This window comes from Saccostrea echinata, unplaced genomic scaffold, assembly GCF_033153115.1.
Source record: "Saccostrea echinata isolate AGI-Se365-2 ecotype Australia unplaced genomic scaffold, CSIRO_AGI_Sech_v1 ptg000001l, whole genome shotgun sequence".
Classification (NCBI taxonomy): Eukaryota; Metazoa; Mollusca; class Bivalvia; order Ostreida; family Ostreidae; genus Saccostrea; species Saccostrea echinata.
In genome coordinates, this window is record NW_026889750.1 from 52,484,216 (window position 1) to 52,502,359 (window position 18,144).

Sequence of the window (18,144 nt, forward strand, 5' to 3'; positions counted from 1 at the left end):
TGTTTAAAACAGTTTTTTTTAAATTGCCGATGTAGAATCCACGTAATTGATATCCCTTAAATAGCGCTATATTTTTACTGAGTTAAAGTTGAAGAAGTTCGCCCATATAAACAAGACTTGTCAGTCATTTTACGATAAAAGGACAGATTCAGGGTATATAACATGAAAAAAATACGTGTTTCAAATAGCTAGTTGACATCATAATTCACTAAGGAATATACCAGTGCACTTGAAAACTAAAAATAATTATCCACAGATCTGGTATCGTTTACTTTTTACAAAAATTTCAATATACCGTTGGTTTTAAGGTAATGTTTCGGAAGTTAATGCTTGAATAGGCCCATACTCTACAAAGAGGTTGTGTCATCAAACCAACACCGTAGGAAGCATCTGACCTGTATGTACACATTGGAACAGGTCTTATAAGTTTTTAAAGAGGCCTGGACACAGTTGCATTGTTTACATTTTAAATTTCTATGCTTATTCAAAAAATAAAATCAGTTAATGAATTGATCTTACATGAATATTCTTAGAATTCAATGACAACGACATTCTTCTTTACATCAAGTCAAAAACCTGTTTTTGTAAACAGGGCACGAGCTCTGTTATTGTTAATGTTTACGTTTCACCAGGTGTGTCCAATTTGTTAAACTCTGCACACATCACAGAGCACGAATTGACAAAACTGGTGAGTTGTTTTCTCACATTTCTTCTCTGAATTTTCTGGATTATAGTTTTAATATGTTTCATCAGTAGACAACAAAATTTCTACTTTTCTTAAGGATTACGCGCAAAGATGTGTCAATCAAACGCGTCTCGAAATTCGTACTTTCAATAATTTCCAGATAAAAGAAGTTTCTGAACACGCTTTTATTATATTTCCTGTGAAATGCTGTAGTAACATATAAGTTATGACAGAAAATATGAGAATATATAAAGTTTAAATCTGTGTCCAGGTCCCTTTAAATGAAGCTGCCTTGATCCGTTTTTCGTTTTCAGATGTCCAGTATGGAACGCTTAGGTATTATTTTAGATGATCATCTAATCTAATAATTTCCAGTAATAATAGTAAGTTCTCGGTAATAGATAAAATTAATGTTTGAGATCTTAATCAAAAGTATAAAATATTTCGCTCCCACTCTTATGGTTTTTTATATCCTTTAATGCAAAAACGTCCCTGTATTCCCGTTACGGAAGTTACAATTTTTTAAAAAGACAATTGTTTTTGAATACAATTCATTTTGTTATGTCGAAAATATAATGGTCTAAAGTAGCTGACAGTAGCAGCTATAATCGATGATCTTAAGTTCCATGGTCACTTATAGGTAGGTGTCAGTTCTTTGTGAAATCTGCATTCTGTGCGTGCAATTTAAAACAAAATCGTTATGGAAGTTAATTGAATTTTAACGCAGAACCTACGTCGTATGACGTCATATCGAGTAAATGAGTTTAGTCCGTCTTTTTGGTGCTTGACCCATTATGACGTCATAGTTAATTTAATGCTACTTTTTCCCGTACTTTACGGTTTTAATCCAAGATTGTCTCCTGTAATGAAGTTGCACAACTGTGATAATGTGAATGGCATACAACTATTTTGAAGGAATGCACAAATCCTTAGAAATCTAAGTAGTACAATACTAGTATCTTGATGAAATGTGTCTGAGTCAAAGATCTGTTAAAGGTTGTGTGTAAATTTTGTAATGTTTATCATGAAATTACGAGCATTCCTTTTCATAATTATTTATTACTCATTTATAATAGTTGGTGTATAATAATAATGTTTCTCTTAGATATTATTTTTTTAAATAAAAAATTAAATTTTTTGATAAATATTCACATTGTAAATCTGAACGTAAGCCCCAAAACAGTCATTTAATAATTAAATCCTGTGTAAGTGCAAAAAGGTCAACGAAAGAAGGATTGATAAATAGAGTGTCTCTCATTAGTTCGCGGGAAAAGGTGTGTATTTTAATAACTTTTTCTAATTATTTGGGTATGTTCTTCATCATATTAAAGATTAAAAACATACTGACAAAGACTTTTGAAAAATATTTACAAATTTAGGTTGTTAATTGACTCAAAAAATATTGAGCTCATTTGCCTATATTCGTTGAAATGAGGACTTAACCTTTTGTGTCAATTGAATTAAAAAGAAGTTATTCTTGAATAATATTGCTTAATACGGTTCAGTTAATAAAGTCTATAAATGGCGATGTTTGAAGAAGTATTTTTGTGATTTTCTATATTCTCTTTCAGACCAGAACCCCTAAAAATGGCTGTATTCGCAGGGTAAAATTATAATTCCAAGTTGCACAGGCTGTACTACATCTAATAACAAGGAAACATTTCATATATTTTTAACTGATTGATAAGCGAGTGCTAATTTATCATTTTGAAAAGTTTGGGAATCTTGTGACAAAGACTTAAGGTTCTACCTTAAGCGAAATGCAGTGATTACATATGAGAGAAGACCCATGCACTTCTTCGCGAGAAGTGGGTTGTTTTCTTTTTATAAAACCAAAGAGTATATGTATATCCACATGATTTACGCTGAGTCAAATTAATCAGGATAAATTGTGATTCTAAAGAACATGTTGTATTGTGACATAGTTTGTTGAAAATCAAAGAGGTCTATGTCAATCCTGTTTAAAGTTCTTCTAAAGGCAACTTTTTGTTTGTTGAAACAAAATCTGTTAATTTTCCTGAATGTTGAAACCTTGGAGTTACACCCCTGCAAATCATAAGTATCAAGTCAAAAACTGTTTTACTCAACTTTCTAAGAAAGAGATATTCTATGTACAAAAGAACAAATTAAAATGCTCTTTGTAACAGAGAATTTTTAAAAATAATTTGAATATCATTTTGCCACTGAATACTCCGAGTATAAAAGGGACAGATTTTTTCTGCTATTGCAAAGTGCATTTTGATTTGTGTAATTTTGATAAATAATATCTCTAATTAGGAAAACTCTTACGTCAAACGGTTTTTATCAACTTTATAACTTTGGTTTGCTGGGATGAAACTCAAAGGCCATAGCATCGACGCTCTTGCACAGGTCAACGTGCAAAGTGAAATAAACACAAATGCACGTTCAATGAAATGTAAACAAAAAGGAAAATGTTATGTTTACATGTACTACACGCAGCAGCGACAAAGTAAAACCAATCGGTTGTAACGAATGCGAAGGGTTTTTACACATCAATGCTGATTCAGGAGATAGGAAACCTGAACATTCTCTATCCAGAGTTGTCTTCCGCTACGCTCCCAACACCCCTGTCAATGCTCGTTGTACAAGGTTTTTGTAAAATTTTTAAACCGTGAAAATTTAAAAATAAAGTCGAGATTTATTATTGTTTTTATCGAGAAAGATGATAATCTTTCATTTATTTTAAATTTGCACCATCTCTCAAAACAATTTAATTTTCAAAGTTTTAGAAAACTTAAAAAAAAAAACGTTAAAGTGTTAATATATTTAAATAAATCCTGTTTACCGATAAGACAATTATTTATACAATTTTTCATCATTTACATGTTTTCCAAGAATCATGTTTAACAAGCGTTGACAGAGATGTATGTGGGAGCTTAGCGGAATCGACAACTCTGGATAAAGATAATAAGGCGTATGCTTATTTACAAAAATGTAAAAGTAAAATGCAAGACGGCGAGAGGGTGTCATAGAACGCTTAACCATGCTTGAAATAAGCTTATTTCATTGAAAATATTGAAATGCGACTAAAAAAAAAAGGTGGGATAAAAAGATGACCAATTATCTGGAAAGCAGATTGACAATAAACAAGTTAAAATGCTAAATGATTATCATTATCTGCAGGAAACTAAAGGAAACATGAGAAGCTTCATACTGTTCATCGCACTAATGTACTGGTTCCAACCTTGTCAATGTCAATGTCAATGTCAACAACGTCCTGAATGTGCACCTGATAATCCTAACCGACCAACAGACTGCTCGATATGCCCACCAGAGGAATGCAGGTCCTCTACGATGGATTCAGCTAAACGTACTCCTGTTGAGGATGTTACAACATCTAGAACAAGGGACAATACACATTGTAGGTTAATTATTGTCTAATATTAAGTGTTTAAAGCGAACGTATCTAATTTTCTCATTTTCTTTATAACTGACAATTTAAAACATTAAAAAAGACATGGATACGTAATCAAATATCAACATAACATATAGATGACCATCTAAACCATTTCAAATCGAACATGCAATCTGAAAAAAAAATAAGTTTAGCCATTTTCACAAAGGCATAATTTTAAAATATTTTTCTTGAAATGAAACATGAAGATAACGAACAGTATTCAATCTCGAAAGTCCAATGAAACGATACAAATATGGAGCAGAGCAAATACGGACCTCAAATTGTAGAGGTGGGATCAGGTGCCATGGAGGAGTGAGCATCCCCTAACGACCGGTCACACCCGCCCTGTGCTCGAGCTCCTTGTCATGATCGGGGAAAAAAAAACGAAAAACCCGTAGACAGTTCAGTGTATAAATAATGGCCTAAAACTAAGTATGAAAAACTCAATTTGACTCAATGATAAGTTGTATGTGCTGACAAGGTCATTTTATCGACCGTAAAACTTGCAATAAGATGACTTCAAACGAGACTGTTGATATCCTTGTTTCATCAACTTGTTTGTCAATAGCTTGCCTCGTTTTAGAAATTGTTCATACGTAGACCATGTTCTTGCGTATCGAATCAACTGAGAGACATAAACCCCATATGCAGGTGTTGAGGGTATATTGCTACATGGTAAGGGAATTTGACGATTGAAAAGTTGAAGTCATCACGTTTATCATGAAGCTTTGTTGTAAGGTTACCAATAACATCTTTTTCTAGTAAAATATCTAAATATGAAACAGATGTGTCAGAATTTGTGGTATCTTGTAAGATTGTATCTTGAAAGTTTTATTAGCTTTACTTAAAACCAATAGATATAAAGGTACCAAAAGACAATTATGTTTTTAAAACTTAACTGTCGGAAAACGTGTTGTCCATCGAAGAGACAATTCAACAATATAATAGGTTATATTTTAATGTCCACGCTTTGCGAAGAATTTTCCTCTTGAAAATCTTTTCGAGCACAAAAAGACTAATGGGGAAACGACCAGGACTTTCCGAAAAAAAGATGGTAACTGCTGTCAGCTCACAAAAACACTTTAATGTGCATCTGTCCACCATATGCAGACTTTAAAAAACGATTTCGTACCACAGTCCTCATGTTACTGATCTGCAACCTTTAAAACGTTCACAAAAGATGACTGTTAGGCCAGATAGTTTTATCATTACAACGTCGAGACCTTTTCATGGCTGATTCTAAAGATCCGGACGAATTATGCCGTGCTTCTGAAGAGAGGTTATGTGGACAAATTGTAACAAACAGGCTACGTTCCACAAATATTCTAACTCGAAGATCTCTCATCCATCTCTCATCCACTAGCTCAATGTCAACGACATTTGGATTCAACGACAGTGGAATGACTTTGTTTACCGATGTCACGTTTTAGCGTCGATTTTATGGATGGAAGGGTCCATATTTGTTGACGCAGAAATGAGGGATATGATCCAGAAAAAAATCATCCAACGTAATGGCTACGAAAGCGGAAGTATTATGATTTGGGGTGGAAGCCAAAGGGTAAAATTGACCATGTGACTATTAATAGAAAAATTCTACGAGATAATAATATTGTCGTTCCTTTTGTTGTTTAATAGCTGTATCGAGGAAATGCGAGCCTATTTCATCAAGACAACACCCGACGGTACACCAAACGGCATGAACAAGACGTCCTTTATCAGAATAATACTATATGGTCTTTGAATAATTGGCCCGCGAAATCACCAGATTTGTCTCAAATTTGTCTCAGATTTATTACGTTTGGGACATTCTTGGTCGTGTTTTAATTATCATAACGACATAACGTCAACAACGTATCTGAACTGTCCTTGCCCTACAGCTCGAGTGGAACATAATCACCGTGCTTGAGATAAGGCACATATTATAAGGATGAGACACCGTTGTATGGCTGTTATTGCTGAAAATGGAGGCCGTGTACACTGAACCAAACTTCTAAGTGTTCACCTAACATTTTTTTATGTTTTAAAAAACAAATGCATATAATAGATAATTTCTTTAATTCATGGTTAATGATGCATATTTCAGTTCGATGTTGCGTAAATTTCGTGTAAGTATCTCGTCAGAATTTTAAGCAAAGTGTCAAGGACATGATGTACCCTCAAAATGAAAATTCACATAAAATAATCTCTAAGGAATAAGACCACCATTCGCTTAAATTACTGCAAGGCATATTCTTTTCTCATGGATACCATGTACCCCTGAATAGGATATTGACCCATCTGCTGCCAAACCTACTGCATGGATCTTTCTAAACCGTTGAAATTGTGTGGAGGGGGGGGGGAGGGGGCGTGCTTTAACATTCCTGACAAAAATCCCAAATGTATTCAATAGGATTCAGATCCGGGAATTTGACAGTGCATCATCACAGATACCTTTTGGTCAATATTCTTGGGCGTTTCGCACGTAAGTGTACCTCTTTAAGGATGATTCAGACTGTTTGAGATGATATTAGACTGCCACCAGCACCAATTTCTTATCATTTTCTTACCATTTAAGTCGTTTGTTTTAATGTTTCTAAAATTGTTTCAGGACAATGTAACAAACTTTTAACCTAGTTGTGATGCGAAACGTTGGCCTCAGACGAAGATCCAGATCACTTCCGGTTTGATGAAATTTTGTCCAAAACTTTCAAATTGTGACAAGTTGGCGATGAAAATGACGCAGAACTTATAGAAAAAAGTGTTTAAATGGGTTTTTATACTTGTTGTTAATTTTTAAAAGTAATATCAAGGACAGATAAACACTAAAATAAAAGTGAGTAAAACATGGTGCAAGGATGATCCGGATAACAACATTCCAACGGCTCTCCCTCCTTTCTCAATGGTCATTTTGCCAATGTTTTGTGTTTTTTAGTTAAACCAGTTTTCAAAAATTGAAAATGGTCACAAAAAGATGCTGATCGCACAAAACACTTGCCACAAAATACAGATTTATTGTTTTTACGCTTCGTCACGGTACATTGGTTTTCATCGGTGATAATTGATTTTCTTTCAACATTTGTTGAGAAGACTCGTTGGTTATACTAATTTGAAAACATCATACCATTCTATCTTGTAGTTTTTAAATAAATACTTTTATTAGAGTGAAGTTTTGTTAAGTGTATACAAAATATTAGATTTGAATGTGACTTTACAACCCGTACCCCTTTTTAATTTTTTTCCCATTGTTTTCTTTTGTACCAGAACAAGTTTGTCGATGAATTTGGACTTTTTTTATGGTTACACGATGATGACAACCCAAAAGTTCAGTATCATTATAAATGTAATGTCTTGTTTTCTTTAATGTTATAGTGATATACAGAGATAACAAGCAGTATACAAGTGCTCAAAAGTCCATTGAAACAATACAAATGGGTGGCAGAGCAAACACGGACCTCTGAAAACATCAGACTTGGGATCAGGTGCGATGGCGGAGTAAGCATCAACTGTCGACTCGTCACACCCGCCGTGTGATCCTTGTCATGATCGGACAAACGGGAAAATCCTTAGAAAATTCAGTGTTTAAATAATGACCAAACAATTAGTATGAAAAAGGTCATGCAATCAGCTTTCAACTTAAGGATAGCTTTAGATTGTGTTTGCCGACAAGGTCATTGTATCGACCATAGAACTTGCGAAATGATGACTTTAAACGAGACTGCTGATATTCTTGTTTCATCAACTAGTTTTCAATAATGCGTTTTAGAAATTGTGCACACGTAGATCATGCTTTTGAGTATCGAATCAACTATTAGACATAAACCCCATATGCAGGTGATAAAGGTATATTGCTACATAAGTAAGGGTAGTTAACGATAGAAAGAAAGTCATCACGTTTATCGTCAAATTTTGTTTTTAGGTTACCATTGTCGTCTATTTCTATATTCTATCTTGATAATACGTCGTCGATATATTTAAATGTCCAGTTGAAGGTCACAGGAATTTTTCCCTTTTTCTCAATTAAATTTACGATTTCCATTTGTATTGAAAAACATCTCTCTATGATGTCAAAAAGCCTAGACTTTAATTCATCGTGGGGTATGGTTGTAAAAAGTGTTGAGAAGTTGCATGTTATGATGTTATTGATTTTGGTAAAATTTTGTAATTTCAATTTTTAAAAAAAAAATCCTTGGAATTTTAAGTGTTATATTATTTTTAATTGCTTAACTTATTTTGCTCAGTATATGTCGTGATATAAAAGGATACATTACTGTATACAACATCAATTTACCAATAAATTGTTATTATTCTAGATTGTATTTTACTAATTTATGTTATTGTGATATTTGAAAAAAAAATCTGTTTTCATTCAGTCCGAGGATTAACAACAGAGGAGATTTTAACATTTTCGACAGGTTCAACTTATGGAGCATCAGTCACAGCCCCTACTGATAACCCCAGAGTGTAAGCCTTTAAATTATGATTTATATATGCATTTACGATTAAGACAAGAGGCTGATTTCTGGGCCCGAGGACTCCATAATGGTGTGTTTTGATGTAATATACCACGTGAAAGAGCGTGGCGCAGTGGTTTGAGCGTTTGCCCCAGAGTTGATCATTACAGCGCGGGTTCGAATCCCACTGCAGGATGTGGAGACAGGTTTTTCCGATGAGACCGTATAAAGCGATGTTCTGTGTCGTGGTAGGTACTGGCACGAAAAAGATCCCTCACTGCTTAATGGCCCTGAGTGCCGCGTGTAAGTCTAAAATTTGCAGCCTTTCGGCAAGTGGTGGCATTTCAATGTGAGTGAAAAATTCTCGAAAGGGACGATAAACAACCAAACAACGAAACAACCTACGCAAAAGAGGAAAAAAACCATTGGTTAATAAAATGGCATTTTAAAAGCTTCCTGTTTTATCATAATGATATGGAAAAAATGTTTAATATGTGTGTAGAATTAAAATATACATTCAATGAAAAGAAATATTATGTATCATTGTATGTTTAGATTTCATGCGTAAATTCTATGGTCGTTATAAGGTCCTTGTTTAATAACAAATTTAACCTATCACTGGATCGTATTTAAGCTGACGTTTTTCATACCAATTATAAGGCCCTTCTTTTTAAACTATTTGACTACGGAATTTTCCGTAAACCTGATCTATGCATAGGATTCACAGCGGGTGTTACCGGTAAACAGGGGCTGTTCTTTCTAGGCATCTGATCCCACCTCTGGAAATGTTTTATATGCCCTTTTCTTAAATTTATAATGTTTGTAGATTTTTTTTAAAGATCAATCAACAAACCCTGATCCCGGTGTTGGTGGATTACTTTGCCAGGAATGTGCCCCAGATAATCCAAACAGACCTCCAGACTGCCCACAATATCCCCCTGAGGTATGCAGATTAACAACAATCCATTCAACTACTCGAGCGCCAATCTCTACCACGAAGAGGGTAGTCCTTCCTAATGCTGTTGATGGACACAATGCAGCTGGTAGTGTGGTGGCCGAACTTTTGCCCTTTCTGTCTCTGTTTTGTATCATTTTATCTCATTATATAGATTTTTGAATGTATGAAAGCGGACATTTAATCGCCAAAGTTCATTCAAAATGTTTGTTAACAAAATGTACATATATTTCCTATGTTTCAAAAGCATTTTCAATCATACAGTACTTAATTTCGTTCATCATTTAAAACTTTCTTTTTGTACATTGCCGATGTATGGAATACAGGTAATAAATATCCTTTAAATGGCACTATATTTTACTGAGTTAATGTTGAATCAGTCGCTCATATTAATAAAATTTTATATTCTGTCAGCTACCAGGAAAGACTTTTCAGTCATTCTACAAAAAAGGACCAATCCAGGGTATAAACTGTAACATAAAAAAACCCCTAGTGATTCAAATAGCTAGTTGAACAACATATTTCACTAAGGGACATATCGGTGCACTTGAAAAATAAAAATTATTATCCACAGGTCTGGTGAAGTTAACTTTTTACAACAATTTTAGTATACCATTGGTTTAAGGTAATGTTACGGCAGTTAATGCTTGAACAGACGAGACCTATTCTATACATAGATGTCTTATCATTTTTTTAATTGAAGCTGCCTTGACCAGTTTTTGTTTTCTGATATTCATTATGGAGCGCTAAGGTATAATTTTTGAAATCTCGCATGAATCCAATATTCAGTTAAAATTTCGGGAAATAAATCGTTACGGAAATAAATCGTTACGGAAGTTAATTTCCAGTAATAAAAGTTGAAATCCTCAGCAATAGATAAAATTAACGTTTGTTTTAAGATGTAAATCAAAAGTATGAAGTATTTCGCTCACAAACTAATAATTTGTTAATACCTTTATAGGGGCCTGGACACAGATTTGAAGTCAATATTTTCTCAAATTTTCTGTATAATATCATAACTTATATGTTGCTATAGCATTTCACACGGAAATATAATAAAAGCGTGTTCAGAGACTTCTTTTATCTGGAAATTATTGAAACTTCGAATTTCGGGACGCGTTTGATTGACACATCCTTGCACTGTCACAAAGTAAATTTAATCCTCGAAAAGTAGAAAGTTTGTTGTGTATTAATAAAAAAAAAATATTCGAACTATGACCCAGAAAATTCAGAGTAGAAATGTGAGAAACCAAAACCAACTCACCAGTATTAATTGTCCGTGTTCAGTGATGCATGTAGAGTTTAGCAAATTGACCACATCCAGTGAAACATTAACTAAAACAATAATAGAGCCCTTGCCCTGATTACAAAAACTAGATGTTTGATGTGATGTAAAGAAGTATGTCGTTGATATTGAATTCTAAGAATATTCGATCACGTAATTTCAATTCATTTAACTGTTTCATTTTTTTAAATAAGCATAGAAATTTAGAATGTAAACAATGTAACTGTGTCAAGGCCCCTTTAATAGAAAAACAGTTACATTTTTAAAACAAAAACTTGTTTTTATATAATTCATTTTGTTATGTCGAAAATATAATAGTCTAAGGTAGCTGACTGCAACTAGAATCGATGAAATAAGGTTCCATGGTCACTTTCAGCTAGGTGTCAGTTCTTTGTGATATCTGCATTCTGTGCGTGCAACTTAAAACAAAATCGTTACGGAAGTTAATTGATTTTCAGCGACATGCTATGATTTCGCATAAAAGAAGATCCATGCATTTATTCGCGAGAAACGGTTTATATTCTTTTTAAAATAGGAAAAACTTTTCTTTAACATTCCTTGCAAACTTATACGACTGACAAATTCATCTTGAAATCTGTAAATGAATGAAGCGACATTAAGATTTGCAGTGGGAAACGTTTTAAACATTATATTTTGTTCACATCAAAACTTAAACTGCATATATATCGCTAAATATTTACAAAAAAATGTATGTATGTGAAATCTTAGAATTGAAATCGATCTTTAAAATTATAGTTCAGATATTACAACGGTAAATTTGTAAGCGACATGAAAAGTTCTTAATTGGGCGTATATTTGTAGAATGACTATTTTACATTATATACATTATGAAAAGGAGCTGGATTCCACTTTTTATGCACTACCTTTAGCAGCTAAGGGATCGATAAATGACTATATTTTTATATATTTCGTAAAGTATTCCTTTTTTAACGATACTTTTAAGCTGGATTCCTCTTTCAAACCGTTTAACCAGCTTAACAGCAACATCTAAGTTTTGATATGTCACAGCAGAATATTCCTTTGAAATTCCATCATTAATTGATGGCCCCTCTGGGTAGGACAAATGATGTATAACTCTGATTTCTCCCTTCTTCTGTTTAGGTACCAACCCCAGTGGGGATATTTAAAGGTTGTTAAGAGGTAAATTATCAATTGTAAATGGACCAGCTGCACGCCCTTTGTGAACTTCAATATCAATTTTTGTCGAAGAATATTTATGTTATCTATGGCCGATGGAAGATTTTTACTATGCCGAAATTGTCTTGGTCCAGTATAAGGAATTTTGAATCCAAAAGTAAAACCATCCAACAAAAATTTTGATTCTTCAGATTCATAGCCATGTAGCCAAAACTTTAATGCCCTTGCATCAACAGGGGTTATAACAATAACATTTAATCTAATATCACTTTCTAGGCTGGCTTGCTGGGTTTTGATGTTTACTAGAGTTTGTAATGAGTTTCTTGTTAGGCTCTGAGAACATGCTGCACTCTTTCTTTGGGTGCTCTCCAAAACATCTACTGCAGATTTGCGCGTACTCACAGTTTGGTCGAACACAGTTCCCATTATTGTTGTTGTAGCTGAAGCATGGCTTCTTACTTTTCCCACGAAAGGGCTGCTGGCCTTGTGTTTTCTGTTTGTTAGTCTTTTCATTTATTTCTAACCGACTTTTAAGTCCAACTTGTAATGCCTTCAAGTGAAGTTATGCATTGATTTTGTCCCAGGACATTTGAGCAGGATTTTCGGCTCTCCAAGACCGGAACTGTTCATCGGAGTAAAAAGCTGCTTTTTCACCGACATCGTTGCTGAGTTTCTGAATTGTTGCCATGTACTTCATTAAGCATGGCGATTGTGATGGGAATTTCTCGCAATTCACTGCTACAAAAACATGAAAAACGTTCATCCCCTGTTGGAGGGATTTGAAGAAGTACTTGTGATCCTTTTGAAAGAAAGGTAAATGAATTATCCTTTCCTTGGACAGCCTCAAGCTTGGCAGAGGTTTGCTTGAAAATTAGGGAACCTAGCTGAATATACTCCTCTGCCCATTTTTTAGATTTTATTTTCAGATCAATACATAGGCATAGAATGTGATGTCTGGTCGACACTTTCTGTTGATGTTTGCTGACTTTTGTTTGTTGTGTCATTTCCAGGGAGGGGTTGTTGTACTGATGCAGCTGCATGACTCTGTTCAAATGAAGATGCAGATTGCGACAAGCTGTTAGGTGGGTTATTCAATTATTGTAGCTGTGCCACAACCTTGCTCGCTATTGTAGGAATAGCTTCTGCCACCATCTCTTTCAGCATATCCTTGCAGCCTTCTGTAACCCGTCTCCTTTTCCCAGGATAATATTATCTGTAGTACGTATCATTGTGATAATTTCTGATAACTAGACTATTGCTTCATTGAAAATTAAAGTCGAAATTAATTATTGCTTTTATCGAGAAAGTTGGTAATCTTTCATTTATTTTAAATTTGTACCATCCTTCCTCTAAACGATTTAATTATCAAAGTTTTTAGAGAACTATTTTGCGGACTAAGAATGAAAAACTTTTAAAGGATTAATAAATTTAAATGAATCCTGTTTACCGATAAGAAATATATTAAAAAAAAAGATTATTCTTACAATTTTTTCATTATTTACATGTTTTCCAAGAATCGCGTTTAACAAGCATTGACAGAGCTGTATGTTGGAGTATTTAGAGAGATCGTCAATTCTGGATAGAGAATATTGTTTGTTTATTTGTTTGTTTGTTGTTTAACGTCCCTCTCGAGAATTTTTTCGGTGGAGAGCTGCATTTTGACCTTTGCTCGGCACTCAGGGTCATTGAGCAGTGAGGGATCTTTTTCGTGCCAGCACCTACTGCAACACGGGACCTCGATTTATACGGTCTCATCCGAAGAACCGGTCTCCACGTCCCACAGTGGGATTCGAACCTGCGACGTAAGGATCAACTCCTTTCTCCGCGACTCTAGTACAGACGCTTTACCACGATAGAGAATAGAAAACTAATAAGGCATATGCTTATTTACTAAAAGGTAAAAGTAAAATGCAAGAGAGAGAGAGGGGGGGGGTCATAGAACGCTTAAACATGATTGAAATAAGCTTATTTCATTGAAAAAATTTAAATGCGATTTTAGAAAATCTGTAATAAAAAATGAGCAGTTATTTTGGCACAGATTGACAATAAACAAGTTAAATGTAGCCCGGAGGACCGGGCTGCTCTATACATATAAGTTTAAGTGTTGGTATATGGGAATTGAGGTGGGAGAAGTTATTCAGAATTAAAGGTTTTCTAAACATTAAAAAGATTGTTAATCAGAATGTTCTTTCCCTTTATAAATTACTAGATACACAATATATTTACTTCCATAAAGTGAATCTGTAAAAAATATATATGTTTTTCATATTTAATATATAAAGTTGCTTATCATTTACTATCGAAAAAACGACAGGTCCCTTTTTTTAGAACATCGAATTTTACTTATCGCATAAAAACGTAAAAACGTACTTTAGTATGTAACCATCAATTGTCGCCCGGGAAATAAATAAAGTAAACAATGGAAATGAGTCTTGATCATCAAACCGCTTCGATATGTGTGAAAAAGGCATGCGTCTAAATGATGGAGACGATAGTAGAGAATATTTTGAAAACTTATAGTCGGATGAAAATCGAACAAAAACGATACCCTTTTAAACTTTATCAATTCCTCAAGTAAATGTTGGCTACATAAAATATAATTTGAAACCAGACACATGCATCACCTATTTTCAAAAATGTCTTTCACTTTAAGATTATAAAACACGAACTGTGTAAAGCACGTTCTTACGTTTTTATGCGATAAGTACAATTCGATGTTCTAAAAAAAGGGACCTATCGTTTTTTCGATAGTAAATGATAAGCAACTTTATATAATAAATATGAAAAAATATATATTTTTACAGATTCACTTTATGGAAGTAAATATATTGTGTATCTCGTAATTTATAAAGGGAAAGAATATTCTGATTAAAAATCTTTTTAATGTTTAGAAAACCTTTAATTCTGAATAACTTCTCCCACCTCAATCCCCATATACCAACACTTAAACTTATATGTATAGAGCAGCCCGGTCCTCCGGGCTGCAATAAAGATCGTAGGTTAATTATTGTCTAATATTAAGTGTTTGAAGCGAACGTATCTTATTTTCTCATTTTCTTTAAAAATGACAGTTTATAACATTGAAACATGCATAATGTTTGTAGCATAGTTGAGTAGAAAGACATGGATACGTGATCAAATATCAACGTAACAACACAACGTACAGATGTTCATCTAATCCATTTCAAATCTATAATACATATATGCTAGAAAAAATAAGTTTAGTCATTTTCACAAAGGTATGATTTTAAAATATTTTTCTTGAAAGTATTATTATATTTTTATAAAACCAAAGGTACCAAACGACAAAAATCTTTTTAAAAAATTTTACGCTCGGAAATCGTGGCGTCCAACGAAGAGACAATTCAACAAAACAATAGGTTATGCTTGAATACCTTTGGGAAGTATTTTCTAGTTGAAAATCTTTTCGAGCAGAAAACAACCGATGGGGAAACCACCATAACTTGCACAAAAATAAATAGGCAATAGGAATAGTGACCGATGTCAGCTTCACAAAAAAGACGTCTCCCAAGACTTCAATGTGCATCCGTCCATGATGTGCCGACTTTTTGACAATCATGTTACTGATCAGCAACCTTAAGACGTCCACGAAAGATATCAACTGTTACAGGGATGGGGAAATTGAAATGAGTAATTGTAATTTACTGTAATTAAATACATTTTTTTCAAAGTAATTGAAAGTATTTGTAATTGAGTTTGCTTTCAATTACAAGTAATTGAATGTATTAAAATACATTCCAAAAATGTCATGTATTTTTCAATTACATTTCAAATACTTTTTTAAGTTAAATATTTAAAAAAGGTGTTTTATGATGATGCATACCAGTACTGTTTGACATGAGGTGGTTTTTATTTAACAACTAAATGCCTAATAATGATATACAGCATAACACACTGTCCGGGGAAATATGACAGCTCAAATTCAATAATATTGCTGCTTCAAAATAATCATGTATTTGTTTTTCAAAATTTTTAAATATAAAACTAAAGTAATTGATATGTATTTAATTACATTCTTCAAAGTAATTGAGAGTAATTTATTACATTTGTTAAAACCAATGTAATTGTAATTGCAAGTAATTGACAAAATTATCAATGTATTTGAAAGTATTTAATTACATTTTCAAGTAATTGACCCCAACCCTGAACTGTTAACCAGGATAGTGTAGTTTTTACGTTAAAACGTCGAGACCTTTTCATGGCTGCTCCTAAAGTTACAGACGAGTTACATCGTGCTTCTGGAGTGAGGTTATGTGGACAAATTGTAACAAACAGACTACAGTCCGCAAATATTCGAACTCGAAGACCTCTCATCCACTAGCTCAATGTCAATACTCATCGTCGCTGGATTCAACGACAATGGAATGAGGTATTGTTTATCGATTTTACATTTTAGTATCAATTTTGCGGATGGAAGAGTCCGTGTTTTTAGACACAGAAATGAGAGACATGAACCAGAAAAAAAATCATCTAACGAGACCCCTACGAAAGCGGAACCGTATTATGCTTTGGGGTGGAATATAAGCCAACAGGGTAAACCTGACTTTGGGCCGATAAACAGAAGATTAAATTATAAGAATAGATACTTAACGATATCGTCGTTCTTTTCTTTTTTCCTTGCTGCGTCGAGTAAATGCGAGCCTTTTCCAGCAAGACAACGCCCGACCGCACACCATGCCGCATACACGAGACGTCCTCCATCAGAATAATGTTAAATGATATCAGATTAATTTGCCTGCAATATCGCCAATTTGTCACAAATTTTACACGTTTGGGATATCCTTGGTCGTCGTATGATTAAGACAATGACATTACGTCAAGAACGATTCTGAACTGCCCTTGCCTTACAGCATCACCATTGAGATAAGACACATATTATAAGGATGAGACACTGTTGTATGGCTGTTATTGCTACAAATGGAGGTCATGTATACAAAATGTTAAAATTGAATGTGACTTTACAACCTATACCCCATATCATTTTTTTCGTTGCTTTCTTATGTAACAGAACAAGTTTTTCGATCAAGTTTGACATTTTTTTGTTTATGTATTGACAACCCCAATGTACAATTTCATTATGAATGTATTGTTTTATTTTCTTTAGTTTGTGGTATATAGAAATATCGAACAATATTCAAGCTCAAAAGCACATTGAAATAATACAAATCGGGAGCAGAGGACACACGGACCTCTAAAAACATCAGAGGTGGGTTCAGGAGCCATGGGAGAGTAAGCATCGTCTGTCCAGCTGTCAAACCCGCCTTGTGCTCCTTATCATGATCGAGCAAACGGTAAAATGCGTAAACAATTCAGTGTGTAAATGATGGCCTAACTGTTAGGATGAAAAACGTTAGTATGAAAAACGTCAATCAACGTTTGACTTAGTGATAGATTTTATTTGCTGAAAAAGTCATTGTATCGACCATAGAACTTGCAAAATGATGACTTTAAACAGGACTGTTGATATTCTTGTTTCATCAACTTGTTTGTCAATAGCTTTAGAAATTGTGCGTATGTAGAGCATGCTATTACGCATAGAATCACAGCATCTTTATAATATCAACTTTATTGCACTTGTGTATACAATCAGAGTATTTTTAACAAAAGAATTTTGCAAATAACCAATGACAAGATAAGTAATTAAATTTACGAGTTCCGATAATGACAAAGAGCATACTTCGAGTGTGACTGGTCGACAGAAGGTGCTTATTCCTAGCGCTTCATGAAAAATATGCGTACGTGACAAGTCTGTGTGATTTACACACCAATAATTCACACTAAACTTAAAAACATTCCTTATATTTACATTTTACATGCTCAAAATCACCAAAAATATACTCAGTGTTTGAATTTCTCGCTGCCCTATATCGTCATGTTTTTATTAACGTGTCTGTAGTTCTTTGTGACCTCACTTTTGCGCGAGTTTCTCCGTGCATATTTTTACGCGTGAGTATACACGAAAATGACATTCAAATCAATTTCACAGTTAGCTTAGTAGAAAAACATAGCAAATATATATATATATGTATATATATATATATATATATATATATATATATATATATATATATATATATATATATATATATATATATATATATATATATATATATATATATATATATATATATATATAGAATATCCAATAAAAGTCTCAGTGGTCGGAATAAAATACTTAAAATAAAGAAGAAA

At 33.6% G+C, this 18,144-nt stretch overlaps 1 protein-coding gene and 1 pseudogene across 1 annotated transcript; one reads left to right on the forward strand and one right to left on the reverse strand.

The window, feature by feature from the left end:
• Positions 1 to 3,960: 3,960 nt before the first annotated feature.
• LOC133180755 (uncharacterized) lies at positions 3,961 to 9,658 on the forward strand. The gene is made up of 2 exons (XM_061315229.1): positions 3,961 to 4,067; positions 9,373 to 9,658. Exons 1-2 carry the CDS (start codon positions 4,001 to 4,003, stop codon positions 9,648 to 9,650), a joined length of 345 nt encoding a protein of 114 aa, XP_061171213.1. The 5' UTR covers positions 3,961 to 4,000; the 3' UTR covers positions 9,651 to 9,658.
• Positions 9,659 to 11,997: 2,339 nt separating this feature from the next.
• On the reverse strand, positions 11,998 to 12,971 carry LOC133198453 (uncharacterized; annotated as a pseudogene).
• Between the last annotated feature and the right edge of the window lie 5,173 nt (positions 12,972 to 18,144).